Source organism: Pseudomyrmex gracilis, unplaced genomic scaffold (assembly GCF_002006095.1).
Source record: "Pseudomyrmex gracilis isolate BER0280 unplaced genomic scaffold, ASM200609v1 scaffold_4, whole genome shotgun sequence".
Classification (NCBI taxonomy): Eukaryota; Metazoa; Arthropoda; class Insecta; order Hymenoptera; family Formicidae; genus Pseudomyrmex; species Pseudomyrmex gracilis.
In genome coordinates, this window is record NW_018020588.1 from 135,403 (window position 1) to 154,284 (window position 18,882).

An 18,882-nucleotide genomic window follows, 5' to 3' on the forward strand; every position below is an offset into this window, starting at 1 on the left:
ATGAGATTCATTCACAGAAAAATGCCGAAATTTGCCAAAAAACCAAAAATGCTCCAGAACGCTGATTATGTTAGACGAAAGAACAGTCGGAATTTTCCGCAAGAAAAGTCGTGATGTACAAGCAATCGCAGTAGTTTTTTTATATTGCGAGAAAAATTATTTCTCTTTCAAGAACATCTTCGTTCTGTATACTTTGTTTCCTATTTTTAGTAATAATTTCTGTTTTACAACAGAAATTATTCTAAACTATTTTTTATTTTTATTATATACAAAATATAATTTGCACACGGTTATCTAATTACTTCTACTTTTCTTGTTTCTCAGAGTAAAATTACTTACTGAAGATTAATTTAATTAAATAATATCAGTAATATTATATTGAAGATTAATTTAATTAGTAATATTAAAAATTAGCAGTGTCAGACTTATAAAATGAAGTTGGAACTGGGACGTAAACACAAAGTGGAATTTCAATAGAGATAATTAGTGTCCTTATGCTCGCGGTTGGCAATAAATTTGTGACTCCCTTAATACCAGGAAGGTAAAGTGCTCGTAAGCTCTACTCGAATGGTATTAATTTACCAGCACTGGCTTAATTTTGCTTCCCGATGTAATCTTACCTCGGTGAAATCTTGAAGCGGTATAGAAATAGAAATGGGGCCTTGCACCTTGGGAGGATTGTCATCTTGATCTAAGATATCGATGTGAAGAACATTCATTCGCGCGTACTGCATTCCGGTCTTTTCTTCCCAAATAACGCATCTTACTTGGATTTTGATGTAAGGCCCTGGTCCATTGGGAGGTGGACCGATAACATCTCTGTCTAAGAACGCGTTGGCAAATAACTTATCATCTGTTACGTGAAAATAATCGGTTCCTGAAACATAAAGATAAATCTGTCCTTGTTATTTGTAAATGTGAAATAATTCAGCGACACACATATATCAAGTCATAATAACTCGTATATCGTTAGCATAAATTCACATGATTAAAGAGCCTCCAGGCACAGCAAACGAAAATATAAGCTCTATATTTGTCAGACGCAAATCTAATGAAAGATACTGTTATAATTTTGGTAATAAAACGGCGTAGCATCTGCATGAGAATATTTTAATATAAATGACACCATCCATCGACGCACACACACACACACACACACATTCATTCATTATATTTTATTACTGATGTGTCACTCTCGTGAATATTACTGTTAAAATATTAGTACACATCTATAGACGATCTAGAATTTTAATAACAAATCAAAGAGATATTTTTATGCAGTTTAGTATTAAAAAAAAAAATTATATAATAAAATTATATAATAGTTGTGTGTATTCCACTATTGTTACAGTTTACCCTACCAAAATTTTCAGTTGAAATATGGCGCTTGCAACATTTTTCCCGTTTGCAATTTCTATTGTATTCAGCGGCGGAAAACTAAAATTTAAATCGTCATTAGAATTCGGAGATTTGATATATGATACGTCATACACAAAAGGCTGGACGTTTCCGGTGCTACGTATTATGTCACTAACGGTAACGATGTCTTCAGCGAATTTTAATGACGACGGTTGGTGTGCGCGCAGATTCAATGGCAGCTTTTAGCGTGCTGTAGCAAGATTTATTCGCATTTCACGTTGAATGATTCCAATCAATCACGGTATCGCCGGCTTTGTTAGTGAAAAATCCGGTCGGCTCTTGACGAGGGATTTATCTTTTGCAGATATGTACCCGACGATTCGACGAAGATTGCCGATACTGCCGATATGAATTCCGAAATGATTTGTTCGAGACTTACATTAACAAAGACAAAAATCTCAAAATAAAGAATTATCTAAACTTTTTACTAAATTAATTTTACACAGAAGTGCATTTTAGAAATGTTTTTGAAAAATCCTGAATAAAAAAAATCATCTTTTAAAGATAGACGTCAATTGCATAAAAAAAAAAAAAACATTATTTTTGAATTATATAGGTGTTCAAGAAAGAATTACACTGGCATTAAAAGGATTATGTTGTCACTGATGATACTTGCCATTTAATAATTCATATTTGATGCGAAATTCAGGACACACCGAGCTGTACGCCTCCGGGCCAAACGTGCCAATCATGGTGACTGGTTGATTCTCGTAAATCCTGTACTTCGACGTGTTCCAGAAACATATGTCCTGCAACACTAGAAACCTTGTGGACCAACGCCTTCGGTGAAACATGCCTCGTCATGTTAACTCAGTAATGATCGTTATCTTCTCACACCGCGAAGTACAAAAATCGAGCAAATTATTGCGTAGTTTTTTAAAATATTTATCATTGAGTTATATTAATTGTGAAATGAGTTACGCAATCTCTTTTTATTATTTCAATAGTAATTTTTTACTACTATAGAATTTATACACATAATATAAAAATTTTACAAACAACGATAATTAACGAGTTAAATGGATCGCTCGTATATATTCAGAAAAAATGAAAAATTTGCAGCGACAATTTACCTGCGTGTAATCCGCACAAATGATGTTTTTCCCTTTTAACGGTATTGGCTGCACATTTATCTCGAGAACCGCTTTGTCGGAATATTTCTCGCTTGCCTCGATAATGATAGTATTGACGTCGCCTTAGAAAATAACGCCAACAATAGATAAAGGAAAATATCGTGTGTCTATTCGCATTATTGCTCAAAAATATTGTAATATTCAAATAAACTTTTGATATTAAAAATAAAAAAATAAAATTAAAAAAAAAAAACACTTACCCATTCTTGGAAGACTCTGTAATACAACATTTCCCGTTTCTTTCTGATAAGTCGCGAACGTTTTTTCCGGGAAAAGTTGGTACTCCACATTTTGCGGTAGAATGGAGTCATTTCGAAAGGTTCTTAGACTGACTAGCTTGACCTCTCGATTGTGTAGATCCAGGTACGGAAATCTTAGAGTGAGATTCGATTGAGAAAAGTAGAGACCTAAGACAGAAAGCAAGAGATACGTTCGTTCGTTTCTTATCGACGTGTCTTTTCATCTGCAATTTTCTCCAACAGGATTTTTCTATGGCGCCTTAGGCTGGCAATTCCAGCTATCGTTCCCGAAAGTTGTCACGCCCCAAGGACAATGGACCACTGCTCGTAAATCCTTCGCGAAAACGAACTCGATAGCTCGCCGAAGAGCGTGGGAATTTTGGCGCAGCTGAATTTCGGGAAAACTCGTATGCGGTAGTTAACGTCGTATATATGTGATGTAGTAACTCCGACCATTTTACCGATTTTGCTGACGATTCCGCGAGCACGTGTGGCAGTTACACGGTGACAACGTCACGCACGGCTGTTTGCCGTCGTTTTGCCGCGTTAAAAATTGACAGGTGCAAACGCGCAGATGATATATCAACGATAAAATAAAAAAAAAACATAAAACGTAAAGCCGACGACTTCTAATAGATTATTATTTTGATGCAATTTTATCGAATATCTTTATAATACTTCGCTTCTTTTCAAAGAAAAACGACGTTTGCAATATTCTTTCTTTGTCTGGAAGAAAATCGCGCGATTTACAAGAATATTCTCTTAGCTCTATTATGCATATAATAATTTATAAGACAAGCTTCTCACATATGCGTGACAAAGCGGCATTTAAATTCTGAACGAAACGGGAGCAAGAAATATGCTGTGCCAAAAATCCGTGGCTCAATGGAAATCCAATAGTGCCGTGAAACCAACGCCTAATGTTTAAATAAAACTACCGTTTATTAAATTTCTATTTTGAATTCGGTTTTGCGCAATGGTTTATGCAATGAGAAATAAATTATATCGCAGAATAAGTATATCTTTGATGTATTTTTCATGGCTGCAAAAACAATTTGCATGTTTGACAAAATTTACATATTCGAGCAACAATCTTTCAACAGTTTTCGTGCGAGTATTGCAAAATCAATTTTCCAGAAAAAAAAAAAAAGAGAAAAGATCTAACCGAAGTATTTTCTTTTATTTCTAATATCGCGAGGATTCTTCCTCGCAAGTTTTTTCACGGTGAGAACTTCGGGACGCGCGCATTGCAGATTCTCCTGTACGTTTTCTGAACGGCTGAGACGTGTTCAGCCGCAAAAATGCGTCTCGTTGAATAAAATATGCCCACAAGACGATCTAAAGACCGTCTGGTGCGAGGTACTCTTCCTGAAGCGATATATGTCGAAGCCAATCGTCCGGCGACTTCTCTACGGCTTTGAGTACGGCTGAGACGCGCCGCCACCACGTCCGACAAATAAATTATGTCACATTCTCCGACTTTTTCTCTCGTGCTCTTTCTATCATATACGTTATAAATTATATAGAGCGATAAGCGCGCGCGCGACATAAGAAACACTTTTCCGCGCTATCCGCAATTTCCACGCAAGGATCCGAGATACGGAAAAATATAACAATGTAATGGAAGTCGTTTGTTTGTTTCGACAACGATGGAAGTTCAATCTTGGAAACGTATACATCTTGCAAAAATGTTGATGGAAGAGATGATATGATATACTTATCTTAGGAAAAGAGAGGAACACTTTGTTACTTTAAAAATAGATATAAAATTGATATAAAAAAAAAAGAAAAATATATTGTAAGAGAGGATGTAAAAACGCTTTTATTGTAAAAGCCACTTAAATATTTGTAAAATAAAAGACACTGCTATGAAATTGTAAAAAAAACAAAAAGGAGTCAAGAGATGGTCACAAGCAAACGTGACAACATCAATCAGATCGAAAAATAAAAAATTGTATTGATATTACAATTCATTTCTCTCAATTAATGTCTCTTTTGCATTGTAGCGTACAGGATGATATCTTTGGATTGTAAAAGTTGTTTGTATATAAATGTTTCAAAGTGCAAGAAACATAGATAGTCATAAAAGATAATTTTGTCAATTCATGCGAGAAACTCGACAGTACAATTACTGTTTCTGGATCGGTTTCTACTCTCTCTTTTTGTACTTGAACAGACTTTTCTTTATTCAACGAACGTTTCCAATTTCGACTGGAATCGACATTTGTCGATAGTCCATACATTCAATGATAGTGTCTTTGTAGACTCGATCGTGAAGGAGCAACTTGGGACACTTCGTCGCCCTCGCGAAATGATGACATTGCTCCCCTAAGTGTTGATCGTATCAAGAAGTATCAAGAGATAATACAGTAACTAAAATCTCTTTGTTAAAATAAATCATATTCTCTCACATAAAATCACTCATACAAAATTACATTTTAAAAATGGATCTTTCTTTCAATATGTTTTTGTGCGTGTTTTTTTAATATTTTCTTTAACATTAACTTTTACCATATAATTTTTAATCCACATATCTAAGATTTTTCGAGTTTAAAATAGTTAATTAAACGATAAGATAGATTCCATCGCCACACGAATCTGGATCGGTTCTCACTTTCGATTTAATTCCAGCAAAGTGCTTCTGACCAAGTCGTGTTAAATGCTGAAACAACAATCCGATTCTTCGATGGACGATGGTGTAATTTCGATATTTATGCGGGGGCGGTTCACAATGTCCGGAAAAGGAAGCCGAGAGTTTTCTCTGTCTTTCTTTCTCTCTCTCTCTCTCTCTACTTCGGAACCTTTGCGTGCGGCTAGCGTCGTCGTCGACGGAGGAATGAACCTGATGCTTGGTGTCAAGGTGAGCGTGCAATCAATATACGCCGAGCGGTTGTTAATTTTAATCCGCGGATCGCGTGTGGCCTGATACAGACGAAACGATTACGAGCGCTTTTACAATCCCGCCCCTTCTCTCACGCAAGTACTACCTCACCACATACACCACTCCCGAAAAGTATTCCGATTTTATTCTAGTAAGTATACAGCGTTCTAAATCCGTCAAAATTAATTATGTTAATTTTAAAGTGTGTCTTTTGAATATGTTACAGTTTTTTATTTTTAAAAACTAAATACAAAACTAACCGGTGCATTTCTTAATACGTTCTTTATGTTCAAAAACATCTGCCCTAAAGTCGATCAAAAAGTCAATGTACGCAGATTATATTTTGAATATTTGAATACTCTGTTTTTCTTTAGAACATTATTACTCAAACATATTCAACAAGGCTCTTTAATTTAAATAGTAATTGTCCATCTCCACGCGCAAGTACGTTAGAACAGCGATACGTTAGAAGAACGATTAATTCCACGATGTATCTGGTGGTAAAGAACAAATGTTCTATTTCTCACGTGGAACACATTTCTTCGTTACGTGCTTTCAAGTTGTAAGGAAGAATTAGTTGTTCTTGTGTTGTAAAGTACAAACATAAATTTTCACCAAATTAGAACTTTGTTAAGAAGTTAACATATACATATACATATATACATGTACATATACATATACATTAGTAGTTCTCAAAATTTGTGTGTGTAATAAATTTAATTGAAATTTCAATCATTTACATGTATCATATATCATAAATAAACTTAAATTCGGAACAATAAAAAAACATTTTAATGTCAAAACAATACGTAAAAATATGCAAAACTTTAAAACAAAATTTTCAAAAAAGATAATAACTTTTTTCAAGTGTTTTGATTTTGAGATACTTGTGTATCTTCCTCGGATCATGGTGCTTTATCGTCGAATAAATCCCGCATTATCGCGGAACGCGTGCCAACGTTGCATATACGTTCAAGAACATACATCCAGGTGCAAGGTGCTGTCAGTATCTAAGGTGCAATCGACCGTGGGGAAGTTCTTCGCGTGTTAGGCGTCACACAGAGTAGTAGCGTTTGCATATTCAAAAGCGGATAACGCCGCCAGGGCAGATACGTCTCGCAGACGTCTCCTTCCCTCCTCTCCTTTTCGTATAATTACATTCTTGGCGCCGAATATCAGGCTGCCTCATTGGAATAATACTTGGTCAATGTATTATTTAACTGTTTGTGTCTATATTTCGTCTTCATAAATAAAATTAACACTGTATAAGAATTCTCTTTTCAAACTAATAATACACAAAGTTATCATACAGTTTACAAAATAATAACAAAGTGTAAAATATTTACTTTTATATATTAATAATAATAATTTAGTAATAATATATAATTTTATCACAAACAACAAAACACAAATTATTAAATGTTTTAATAATAATATAGATAGTGTAAATAATACAATAACTAATAGATCATATTGAGTATAATTACAGTTTAATAAGTTGTTTTAATAATAATTACATTTTAATAATAGATAACAAATAATAAATAATAAATTGAGCAGTGTAATTGTGTTAAATTTATTTATAATTGTGATTTATTTATTTCTTATTAAAAATGCTGGTCTAAGATAATAGTTCGCAGATCGTAGTAAGCAGATCTACCGAGAATGCAATTGGAATTCCTCGTATGGTCGTTTTCGTAATAAATGGATTCACTTATATGGACCGTAAATCAATTTCAAATCTTGCGGGATCAGCCGTACAAAATACGCTGCTCTGATGAATGTTCATTAATAAACGAGACACTGTCGTGCGAATATAATTGTGTTTGACGTATTGTAAGCAGTCTTAAGTAGCGGCTATTCCCGTGACAGGTCCGTTCATTGCGGAACGAAATCTAATGGACTTTGAGTGCTAACATTTCTCGTTGTTCTTGCGATCCGATCACGCTCCCATTCGATAGGATTTTCTCGTAATATCGAATGAACTAAGGGTGATAATTTGCATTTCAGTGGAGTCGTTAAGACCCATTCTCTCGGGCATATTATCTAAAAGTGGCTTTTATCGTGACTTATTTTATTCATCTGCATAACAGAGTTATGTAGTAATTCTTTCAAAATCTTTTTACTGACACATGTATATTTTTAATATTATTATTACTTGTGTAAATAACAACAAATAGTAGTAGTTTGTAAACAACAGTGACAAATAATATGTTTGTAAACAATAAATAATATGTAGTAATTGCGGTATTATTATTTATGTTAAATAACAACAAATGTCATTTATATAAATAACAACAAATATAATATGTTTAAATGTAGTTAGAAGACGCCATCAATCGCTAGCACTGATAAACCCGGCGCTTCGACGTTTTTTAGGTAAAAGTGAAAGTTTAGTTTCGAGGAGTTATAAAAATAGCGTCGTCGGAGACATAATTTTTCGAGGTGACAATGAAAATAAAGGAGCCTTGTCTAAGTAGGTGAAGAAAGTGCGCGATATTTTCCGTCTCTCTACCATTCTAACGATCCTAACGATCCTCCGTAACCTCGTTTTACTGGTACGGCGGTGAGACGTTAATCCCGGAGGATTCTCCACAAACATTCAGAATTGTTTATTTCGCGGCCCGAGCTCATCCCCGACGTACAAACGACAGCGCGAGTCGTTTATTAACTCATTTTGTCTGAGACGCGCCTGTCTCGTCGCGTGCTCATTTCAGTTCCGGAAAACCGAAATCTACCTGACTTCGTCGAGGATTAGAAATGAATTATACATACATATATATATATATATATTGCTGTCTACATATTTTGTGCAGTCGCAATTTCACTCTATTATGTAGGTATATTAAATTAACTATAAGTACAAAACAATACATATAGTAAAAAATAGTTTTTTATAGAGAGTATATTCAACAAATAATATTTATAATATACTTTTTCGATTAATATAATATTATTACTTTCTTCTCTTTTGACAAAAAAGAATGTGAAGATACACATATATAACGAAAAGAGAGAAAAACTAGATTGTTGGTAAAATATTTGTGCACAAACAGAGTTTACAATTCAAGTGTGGTTTGCACGCGAGAGTGACTCGCTTGAACAGAGTTTGCCTTCAATTATGCGTGGTGACAAAATCGACAAACAAACATTTAAACAGAAATGTGCACATGCGTCGATAAAAATATATATATACCTATTAAGTTTAACAGTCAAATTTTAATATTTTACACGAACATGACGCGAGACGGTGCAGTTTTTTTAAATAAAAAGTAAATAATTTGATAAACATAATGTTTTTCAATTTAATATATTTTAGTAATTATTGGAGTTCGGAAAAAAGTTGAGTCCGTCAAATTTATATTAAAACTTTGCGTGTTAATAATATCCGACGGCACGTGCGCTTTAAAGCTACTTGGCTTAACTGTCCAACAATGATATGTCACCGTGGTGAAAGAAAAACCGATCATATTCATGGAAAGCTTCTTCTGCTTAAAAGTGTTTTAGTTTGGAAAGAAAGATTGTCGTCGCGATGTTCATATTCTTAAGTGCCGAGCTGTCGATATGATTCACGAGACGGGAGCGCTTAAGGCTTTCGACATCGAACAGCGAAAGTGGCGGATGAGCCTGGCTTATAGGTTTTTCTACGCCACGGCACTTCATCGTAATGCCGAAAAGACATATATTAAGCGTCAATTCGTTCGTATGATTTTTATGGCAATCTTTACGATTCATGAAATACGTCACGTTCAAGTTTGCGACGCAAACATCCATTCGTAATCTACAATCTACATAAAAACTTTGTGCTAATGTTTTTCTCGGTAAATTAATTTTATTAAAGAGCTCGTTTTCAAGCCTTTTTAATAGAAAAAAAGCCGATAATTTGTATATGTGTACAAAAATGAATAATTTATATGAATGAAATATTTTGAGGTTTTATCATAATGTGAGTTTTTTTTTATATTCAACAATAGCACTTTTGGAATGATAATAATATCTCTGGTTTTGTAGTACAGAAACGTAGTACGGTGACATGACGCGTTACCCTTTTTGCAATCTCATTGTATCTCTCGAGAGACATCTTAACGTTCGCACTTTTTATCTTTTTTATTGCCTTAGCGTTCTTCTTATCAGGTACCTTTTTAAGTTTTTGCGGCTTATAAAGATGCCACAATAAATGCTAAACAAGCAGCAATAAAGAATTTGTATCAAGTTAATTTTAATAGAAGGCACAGTTTATTTTAAGCTAATAAGGCTACTGTCTTCTCATATCTGTGGCAGAAGTTAAATACCCATTTTTTGTCTTATCCAAAATATAGTTTTATACGTGTATTACATTGTTTTATGTTAATATTATAATCGTATATTAAAATATTATAATCGATTATGATCGTAGAATTCTATTAGTATTATATAACAATTTCTCAATATTTGCGAATAAATTATTATTTAAAGAAAAAATAACAATAGATGAGACAAATACACATTTCATTTAAATACGTGCTAAATTAATCAAACAAGCTGACGGGGATATATATAGGAAAAGCGAAGATTTATATTTAAATTCTATGTTAGTACTAATTGATGCCGTAATCGAACTTAGAGCTGACTGAGCAAACAGCGTTAATTCATTCAGGTAAATTTCGATGGCACGCTATATGTTGATAATCCGCGGCTAATGACTGCTATGAGCCGACTTCGCCAAGTTCGATTGCGGCAAGTAATTACGAGACGTCGAAGTGCGGAACGTCGGAATCGGCGCTTGAATAGCTTAAGCTCAGTGCATAATGCATAAGAAACGAGTAGGAGAATCCGTTCAGCCCGATCGATGCAACGTCCGATGCGGGCGATGCGTTATATTCGTACTATAGATACGTGCACGCACGTGGAATCGCGGAAACCCTGTATTTGCACATCGAGTTACAATTCCCGAAAACAGAGACCGTGAATACGATACGAGCAGCCATATAACGCGCCGTCACGGCGCTCCCGCTTCTCGCGATCTCAAAAACCCTTTCTTCCTTCTGCATTACAAACCGAGTTCTCGAGCATGTTTTACAATTGTGTGCTCTGACCCTTCTGATTCAATACTTTTAGAATTTGACCGATAGAATTTAATTAAATAACAGTTTTTTTTTATTTTCTATCAGTATTTAATTTTACATAATTTTTGTTTATCATATAAAATGAGAGAAGTGAGTTATTTCGCCCGATGCGACTATTTATATACATGAAAAGATCAAAGAATGTTCTGATATTTAATATGCAGCAAACGATCTGAATTAAAGACGACATATCGATGCGCAGACGACAGACCGGCGCGATATAACACACGTGTGTCAATAATCGCATAGATGACAAGAAAGAAAACCAGCTGCTGTATCGTGACGCTCTTGGAGAAGGAGAAGTCTTCGGGCGCGATGCACGACAGGCGAGCACACCACGGGGACACGGATAGTACTATAGATCCCTAAGTAAAGGCACCTGCGTGCATACGACGTCAATAAATAACGAGAGCCGTCTGTTATCTCGCCTCTTTTCTGACCCCGCGTTTCCTTCATTTTCCTGCTTTCATCCCGTTTGGCCGACCACTCGGCTCCGAAATAGCCTAACTATATTTAGGACACTTCAACGCGGATGTACGGAAAACTCCATGGTCGTGGTGCATCCGCATCTTTTAAGAGACGAACTTATCGACCTCGTTAGCATCGGTGTGTTAATACGCGGTGTATGGTGTGTTAACGCGTTCTCATAACATACGTGGCGAGAAATGAAACTGCGAACATTCCTAACTCGTTATTACGATATAAGTTTTTTTTTTCATTTTCTCGTGAACGTGATTTTATATTAAGAGTGAAAAGGTTGTGTTGAAAAAAAGTAAATTATTATTTACGAGTATACAGACTCTTTGGACTATTGAAAAAGTAAATCTTTGTCAAAATTGTAACGTTAAATATTAAAAAAAGTACTTCGTACACAATAAATATTTTAAAAAGTTTATGAAAACATTAACAATAATCAAATAGAGAATTTTCTGTTTTCTAAATTTTTTGGAACATGCCACAAACTGTCAGTAATAATTTGTTAATTACGTATTCTCATATTTAATGCGGAAAGCAATAATTCCGAGTTTATCGACTGTGAAATCAGGATGCACAGTCGATCTATAGTTATAAATTTCGCATAGTTATCTAACAACTTCACATATAGGACATATTTCGCTGCTTAATTACATTTCTAACAAATAACCGATACAGAGACTAATATAACATTGTGTGCTTCAAAAGTTGAGAGCAATAAGTTAAACCGATATTTTGTACAATAATAATATCAAAGTATATTGCAAAAAAGATATTGATTAGTAGCGTAAAATATTTTCGTGAGTAATCGAAAAACGATATTATACACAAACAATTTTCATAAAAATATTGGGTTGTTAAGTATAAAACTTTATATATGTATAATGTATTTACTCGACAAATAAATAATAATATATAGATATGTAAAACATATAATAAATACATATATAAAATAAATAAAAAAAAACCTAAGTAAATGTGTGTATATATATATATATATTTATTTATTTATTAAATTACATGTTTGGCTAAATGTTGTTACATGTGTGTGTACATACGTGACATGTATATTTGTCAAGATTTATACTTAATGACCCAATAAATATATTCTATTGTCTTATCATTAATTTTCCATTAATTGATCTCGTCGCCCCAATTACTGACGAGCAAAATTCTGCCAGATAAAATCGGGTCAAAGGATGTTGGTAATTTTGCATTCACGTTGCTTGGTTAATCGACCTTATCTTTCATAGCGAATAATACTGCAAACAGTATCGCGATGCCGAGCTTTGGTAATTCGTTTAACGTATACATGATACACATTAAATTTTATGCTACACGACAAACCCGCCGGTAATACTGTGGCGCTCAACAACGCGTTTAACTGCATTTTGCGGTAACAAACTCTCCCAAGAATCAAATTTCCGCGCGTGCTCCCGAGTAATAAAATGACTGTGAAAATAAATAGAACAACTTCGAGAATCACTTCTCGCCAGAAGATGCTTCGCCACATAGAATCGTAGAAAATCTCAGTTTTTTTTTCACGCGCCATAATTTCGTCCGCGTAACGCACGAGCTAGTTACTTATTAAAGAAGAATTTTTGCCTCGTATCTCGTGTAATCTCATTCGTCCCGTCGCTTTTCGCGAGAACACCTATTTCTCGCGGCATTTATTTTTACGACAAGATTAAATCGTACGCGGACCGAATTTAGTCGGATAAAAAAAATATTGGTGTGCGCGATATATTGCTCGATATTCGCGTTTTATTGTGTTTTTTTTTCCGCTCTCTCTTGGCGGTAAGAAAGTTATTTTAGAAATAGAAAAGAGAGACAAAAATACAGCAATTTATACACACATAATAAGATCTACCGACAGCTATGCTAGAGCCGAAGTCTCGCTCTTTGTTAAATAGCAAAATCGGTCACATAATTTCTGCCTGTTCGATACAGCGGAATTGAATTTGTAACATTCCTTTCTCATTGCTGGAAGAACAAATAATTCAGGCAAATAAATTATGAACACAATAACGATTGTTCTCGCGGAATGTGTTAATTCATAACGGATCGATCGGATTGCGGCGTGTCGCGTTAATTATGAGAATAACGCGCGCGCAGGTGGTTTCGATGATCATCGATTCCTTCTCGCCCATTCCCTCTCTCTCTCTGGCTACGGGATATAATTGGTTTTAACTGAACTTTTATGTTCCATTCTTTGGCCTCGCGGTTGAGCAATAAGCTAGTTTACTCAGAGACCACATACAAGCGCGCTTTACTCGGCAATAAGGTGCCGAGGACTTAATCAAAGTCTTGGCAAACATGGCCCGGTTTTCATATCGCGATAGCACTTCACGAATAACACGCAACTATTTCCTTATATTTCTCCTCGATTGGCGACACTTAATTAACATTTTATACATAGTTTTCATCGATTTTATTAATTGTGTGAGCAATGCATACAAAAATTGTAATATACGGTTTATCTTTATATATAAACTATCTCATTTTGAATAATTAGCATCTATCTTGTTTGCCGTATATTTTCGAGTTTAAATTTTAATCCAAAATGTTTGCTTTCATTTTATCGAACCGTACTTATTTCCACATGGCTATTTGTACGTATTTTATACATGTTTTTTTACAAGTTTTTATAATACATATTTTACATTTTACTAGTATTTTTTTTTTACAATACTTAAAAAATTAAGATAAAAGAAATCTCACCCACAACGTGTGTTACATTTTTAAAACAAAAAGCTGTGCCGTAAAACTTTGTTGTTACTGTGAAACAAATTTTAAGGAATCTTCATACCTTGAAAAAAACTCGTAACCACATTTGCCGTTCTTTGAATAACGTTACAGAGAATTTCGTTAACTTTTCAAGCGAAATTGTTTGGATTTTCCATTTTATGTGTTGCAAATATGCATTCATAAAATATTGCGTCTTTTCATTTCATCAGTGAGTTTGCAGAATTGACTTGAATGCACATAAAAGCCATCGGCGAGAGATGCTTCGACGCAATCGATGCTTCAGCAGTTGCAGGAAAGCGATATTTTCCACGACATTCTGTTAGTACGTTTACTACTTCATGTCTATGCACTCTTTCTCTCTCTCTCTCTCTCTCTTTGATACGATGCAAAACAGTTTAAGTAAAACTATAAAATAAACGCTAAATATCACATAGGCGAGACACGAAATATTACCAGAAAGAGCGAGATTTATTCAAACAGTTATATTTTTATAATTTTCTCACAACAGTCATAAATGCCAATACACGTTGAATATATTTCATATTGTGACAATAATTTTAATATAAAAAAATACGCACGCGCAAACATGCACAATCAATACAATAAATTGTAACAAACGCTTTTATAAACACTCTTTTGCAAAAGAGTGTTTATAAATATAATTGTTTATAAATATAATCTGGATTATACTTATATAAACATTCTTTTGTAAAGAGTGTTTATAAACATAATCCGTGGATAAAGATTATTAGTAGGTATTTCACACAATATATATGTATAAAAATGTACGATATATCAGATATGTGGTTTATAGCACACGAACAATGGGAATTTAAAAAAAAAAAAAAAAAGACAGATATTTATTCTATCCAAAAAATACGTATTTTACACAAAAATACGGATTTGAAATATCAAAAGACGAGTATTATGTAGCTTGCATTAAAATCCGGGGACATTTAAATCGTGTCTTTGATCATTTAAATTCAAAAACGATTTCTCCAAGTGTATCGATGTTGTGCAACTGTACGCGGCGTTTTTTTTTTGTGCACAAATTTCTTGAATATCTCGAACAATTTTTCAAAAGTTTCCTGAATTTCTCGAATAGCTCAAACGATTTATATATAGACCGGAATGCTTAGTTTCGGAATGCAGGGGTGCGAACATGGAGATCCCGAGTTCGAATCTGCTCAACACTTTGGGATTTTTTTCACACGCATGATTTTATTTTTCTACAAACATGGTAGCTATAATGAAGTTTGTAAACCTTACATACTTTGAAATTAAATCAAGATTAATTGGCGTTATTTGCCCATAGACACGAACAGTTAAATAACTTATTAAATAGAAAATTTAATCAAATGGTATCATAACGATCTCTATCCATCTAGTACAGTAGGACTCAAGATTTATTTGAATCGAAAGAGAGATAAGAGCGTTCGGATAATCAGATGGTTCGGATAAAAAAAAGATTTTTGCATGCACACAGATTGATCTTGAGACGTAATACTTAATATAGGTATGTATGTTACAATACCGTCGGTGTTTAGCGCCGACTGCCGACTAACTGCCGTCACAAATCGATTTATCGAAGAAACCTTCGATATGTCTTTTAAAAATTTCTTTTTTCTGCCACTATATTAAAAGCCTGTGTATCGCTTGACAAATAACCAAAAAAGACAGAAGTGTTGAATATACGCTCTCGAAAAATGGACGCTCAGATACGAAGAGCGTATATACAATACATATACGGCATCAACGCCTACAAAAAATGGACGTACATAGTACATATATGTCCACACTGTGTGTATGCTACATTTTATTTCGCAAGTTTATAGAACAAAAAATGCAATCGTACGTTATAAGCATGTTCCGTATGTTAGTGTCAATTTGTCAGCGACGTGTACAGTTCACATAGCAATCACATTTTGTCACAAGCGCGCTGGGGCGAAAGAGTTAAGCTTCGTCTACGTAAAACAAAAAACGCACTTGTCTTAAACAAGCACACAAAAGAAGACAAAAGAAACGGCGTTCATTTATATTAGTTCTGAGTTTGGTCTTGCGTGTGACGTTCACGACGTTGTTTTTTTGCAATTTATATAAACGAGACTTAGTACTTACACAATGCGATTCTCGGTAGTACATCTCAAAACCCGTGACTTTTGAATATCTGACATCGGTCTTTCCTGCATATTCCGTCTCGTGTTTTACTTTCGCGAAGAATATCTCGAGTATAATACAAGATCAGAAACTATAAAGAAGCAAGAAAGCATTGAGAATCTGTTGGAGAAGGGAATTCGATAAATATAAAAGTCGGTTGTGCTTGAGATACCGGCAATGAGATATTCGCGTAAGAAAATAATTCGCATAAAACAAATCTTGCGCGAGCATGCGGTAGCATGACGCGCGCGTCGCGTTGGCCGTGACATTTCAAAATTTGTCCACCGAATCGAGTTTTACGATCGAGTTTTTTTGCCGAGATCGAGCCAGTAGTAAAAAATATCGTGTATAAATCAAATCTACATTGATTTTTAGTACGCTGAGTAGTTTGTTCAATTTCAGTAGTCAGTCTGAGTAGATCGTTCGTGATTGTGCTTTTTATTTGGATTGTTGCAAAAAAAAAAAAAACAGGTTTACTAAAAATCTGTGCAAAAAATCTTGTACAATTTTCTGTTGTTCTGATAGATTACCAAATTTTTACGCAGATTAAACGCACTTGTTACTCGTTAATTAACAGGGAATATCACTCTGTGGAATATTTTCGTGTTTTGTGTTGTTCGGTCGAGAATGCGCCGGAATGCGCGGATAAAAAATCACCGGGAGTGGTGTATGGAATAACTGGGGATTGTTGTGCAGAGAAGTGATTAGTGTTGCCAGGTGCGTGAGATAGTATGTGATTCGATGAGCAACGCACTGTTCAAAATGCGAAATATAGCGCGGATGTAGCAGAGCGGCAGTGCAGATGACGATATATCGAGTGATGAGTAAATTTTTTTTTTTTTTTTTATTATAGCACAGAGAGGAAAATAATAAAATTTATCATTATTTCGAAGAAAATAATGATAAAAATATTTATATTTTGCGTGTGTGTCTATATATAAATTGCAGTTGGAAAATGTCAATATATAAAAGTATAAAATATTAAAGCAAAGTTGCAATAAAGAGAAAAGCAATTTGTAAAACGCTATTAATAAAATAACTATATTAATATTTTAAAATAAATGCATAACAAAAGTAAAATATTCATAACACTTTTGGTGTTTTGATTGATGGAATTACATTTCATAAAAAACTATACTAACCGCCCCCACACAGAACAAAAACTTCATTAGATGTTCATTAGACATCTGCAATAATATCTAATAAAAATCTAATGAGATCGAAGAGGTTTTTAAGTCTGTGTATGATTTTTCATAATTTGGAAAATATATTTCTATTTTTTAAACAATAAATAATTTTAAAAAATTTAGACAAAGTGGGTAGAGATTTAGAAATTTTTGATACATTACACAAACTTTTATAAGAGCACATTTGTGTGTGTGTTTTCCGAACGATCCAATTACATTTTGTTTGTATTGACATTCGTTTAATTTATCTCTCTTTACTCTTTCAAATTTCTATAATATTCATGCAATACTGTTCATTTCGTAAACCGTGAATGTAAATATTTAAATATTTCAGTTTTGACGTAGATGAGTATTTATATCACAAGTGCACTTTTTGCAATCATTAAATCGTATTGCGCTTTTCTTCATACTATGTAAATAGTTTTACATTATAAAATATGAGATAATATACACGTACAAAACAAATTTAAAACAACAGAAGTATTGTATAATTTGTAATTTTTTGTAACACCTTGATAATATTTCACAGTCAGCTTCTTTTACGTGTCATTTTTTTTTTTTTGCTTCTCATCCGCATTATCTTGATGTGTTTGTCCGAGACATCCTGTAGGCGTTTAGAAACAAAACGCTGCACGTTTCTCAGAATAACAGATGGAGACAATCGACGTGCGTCGTTTAAATTTTCCGGACGCTCGTTAGCTAGAACATCGCGGCATTAAGCCTTAATCCGTTCGAATCCGCAGAATGACAAATTATGTCATAAATTCGAAGTAAAGTTGAAGAAGGGTAAAATTAAAAGGACTTCCAATTTTATTCTATTATATACTGCATTGTCTTGCTTTCCATCAAAGTGTGCTTATACAAATGTGATGGTGAGTTTGTAATGCAAACTGAGGAGAAGGAATTACTTTTTTATATATCGTATATATAATAAAAAAAGAAAGTTGTTATATGTATATTACGATTGTTATTTAATTAGAATTAGAAGTTGTGAGAAAAGATACTGAAAGATTTCCGAGAACAACTTTTATTTTTTTTTTTTTTAATATCGAGTCGTTAGTTAGAAAAAGCAAAAGTTTGTAATTCAGTAGAACCGCGATATCGAAGTGCATTAATCTGCGAGAGTCAAGCCACAACTTTACGTCTCGTGATATCTTTTTAACGTGGGCAAGCGTGTGGCAGTTCGGAGAATTTAGTTTCCGGACGCACACGGGTTCGTCCTTTTTGTGGTTTATATCAAGATAGACGGATACCGAAAGGATGTTGACGTGAAGGTAACGTATGCGCGCGACAGTTTTCTGTTTGCTCGGGGTGTACTACATTTTGCACGATAATGTTGCGGATGCGCCGTGAAAATGATACGGTCAACAACCAACATGTGGCGATGTTAATTTCGTCGACATCGTGTCAACGCACCGATCGAACCAACTTAATCAACCCCTTATCCTAACATTTGCGCGGATGGTCGCGGAGGATCGAATAATTGCTCCATTAAAAATGTTTTTTTTCGACGCTCTATTTCGAAATTTTTCTTATTGC

At 34.2% G+C, this 18,882-nt stretch overlaps 1 protein-coding gene across 1 annotated transcript in view; it reads right to left on the minus strand.

The window, feature by feature from the left end:
• The window catches only part of LOC109856241 (proto-oncogene tyrosine-protein kinase receptor Ret), a 51,252-nt gene that overhangs the window by 19,029 nt on the left and 13,341 nt on the right, over positions 1–18,882 (minus strand). Inside the window, exons 3-6 of the mRNA XM_020431291.1 lie at positions 2,753–2,959; positions 2,493–2,614; positions 2,036–2,168; positions 621–877 (exon numbers count right to left, since the gene is read on the minus strand). Of these exons, the coding sequence (XP_020286880.1) occupies positions 621–877; positions 2,036–2,168; positions 2,493–2,614; positions 2,753–2,959 (719 nt within the window). The remainder of the gene's footprint in view (positions 1–620; positions 878–2,035; positions 2,169–2,492; positions 2,615–2,752; positions 2,960–18,882) is intronic.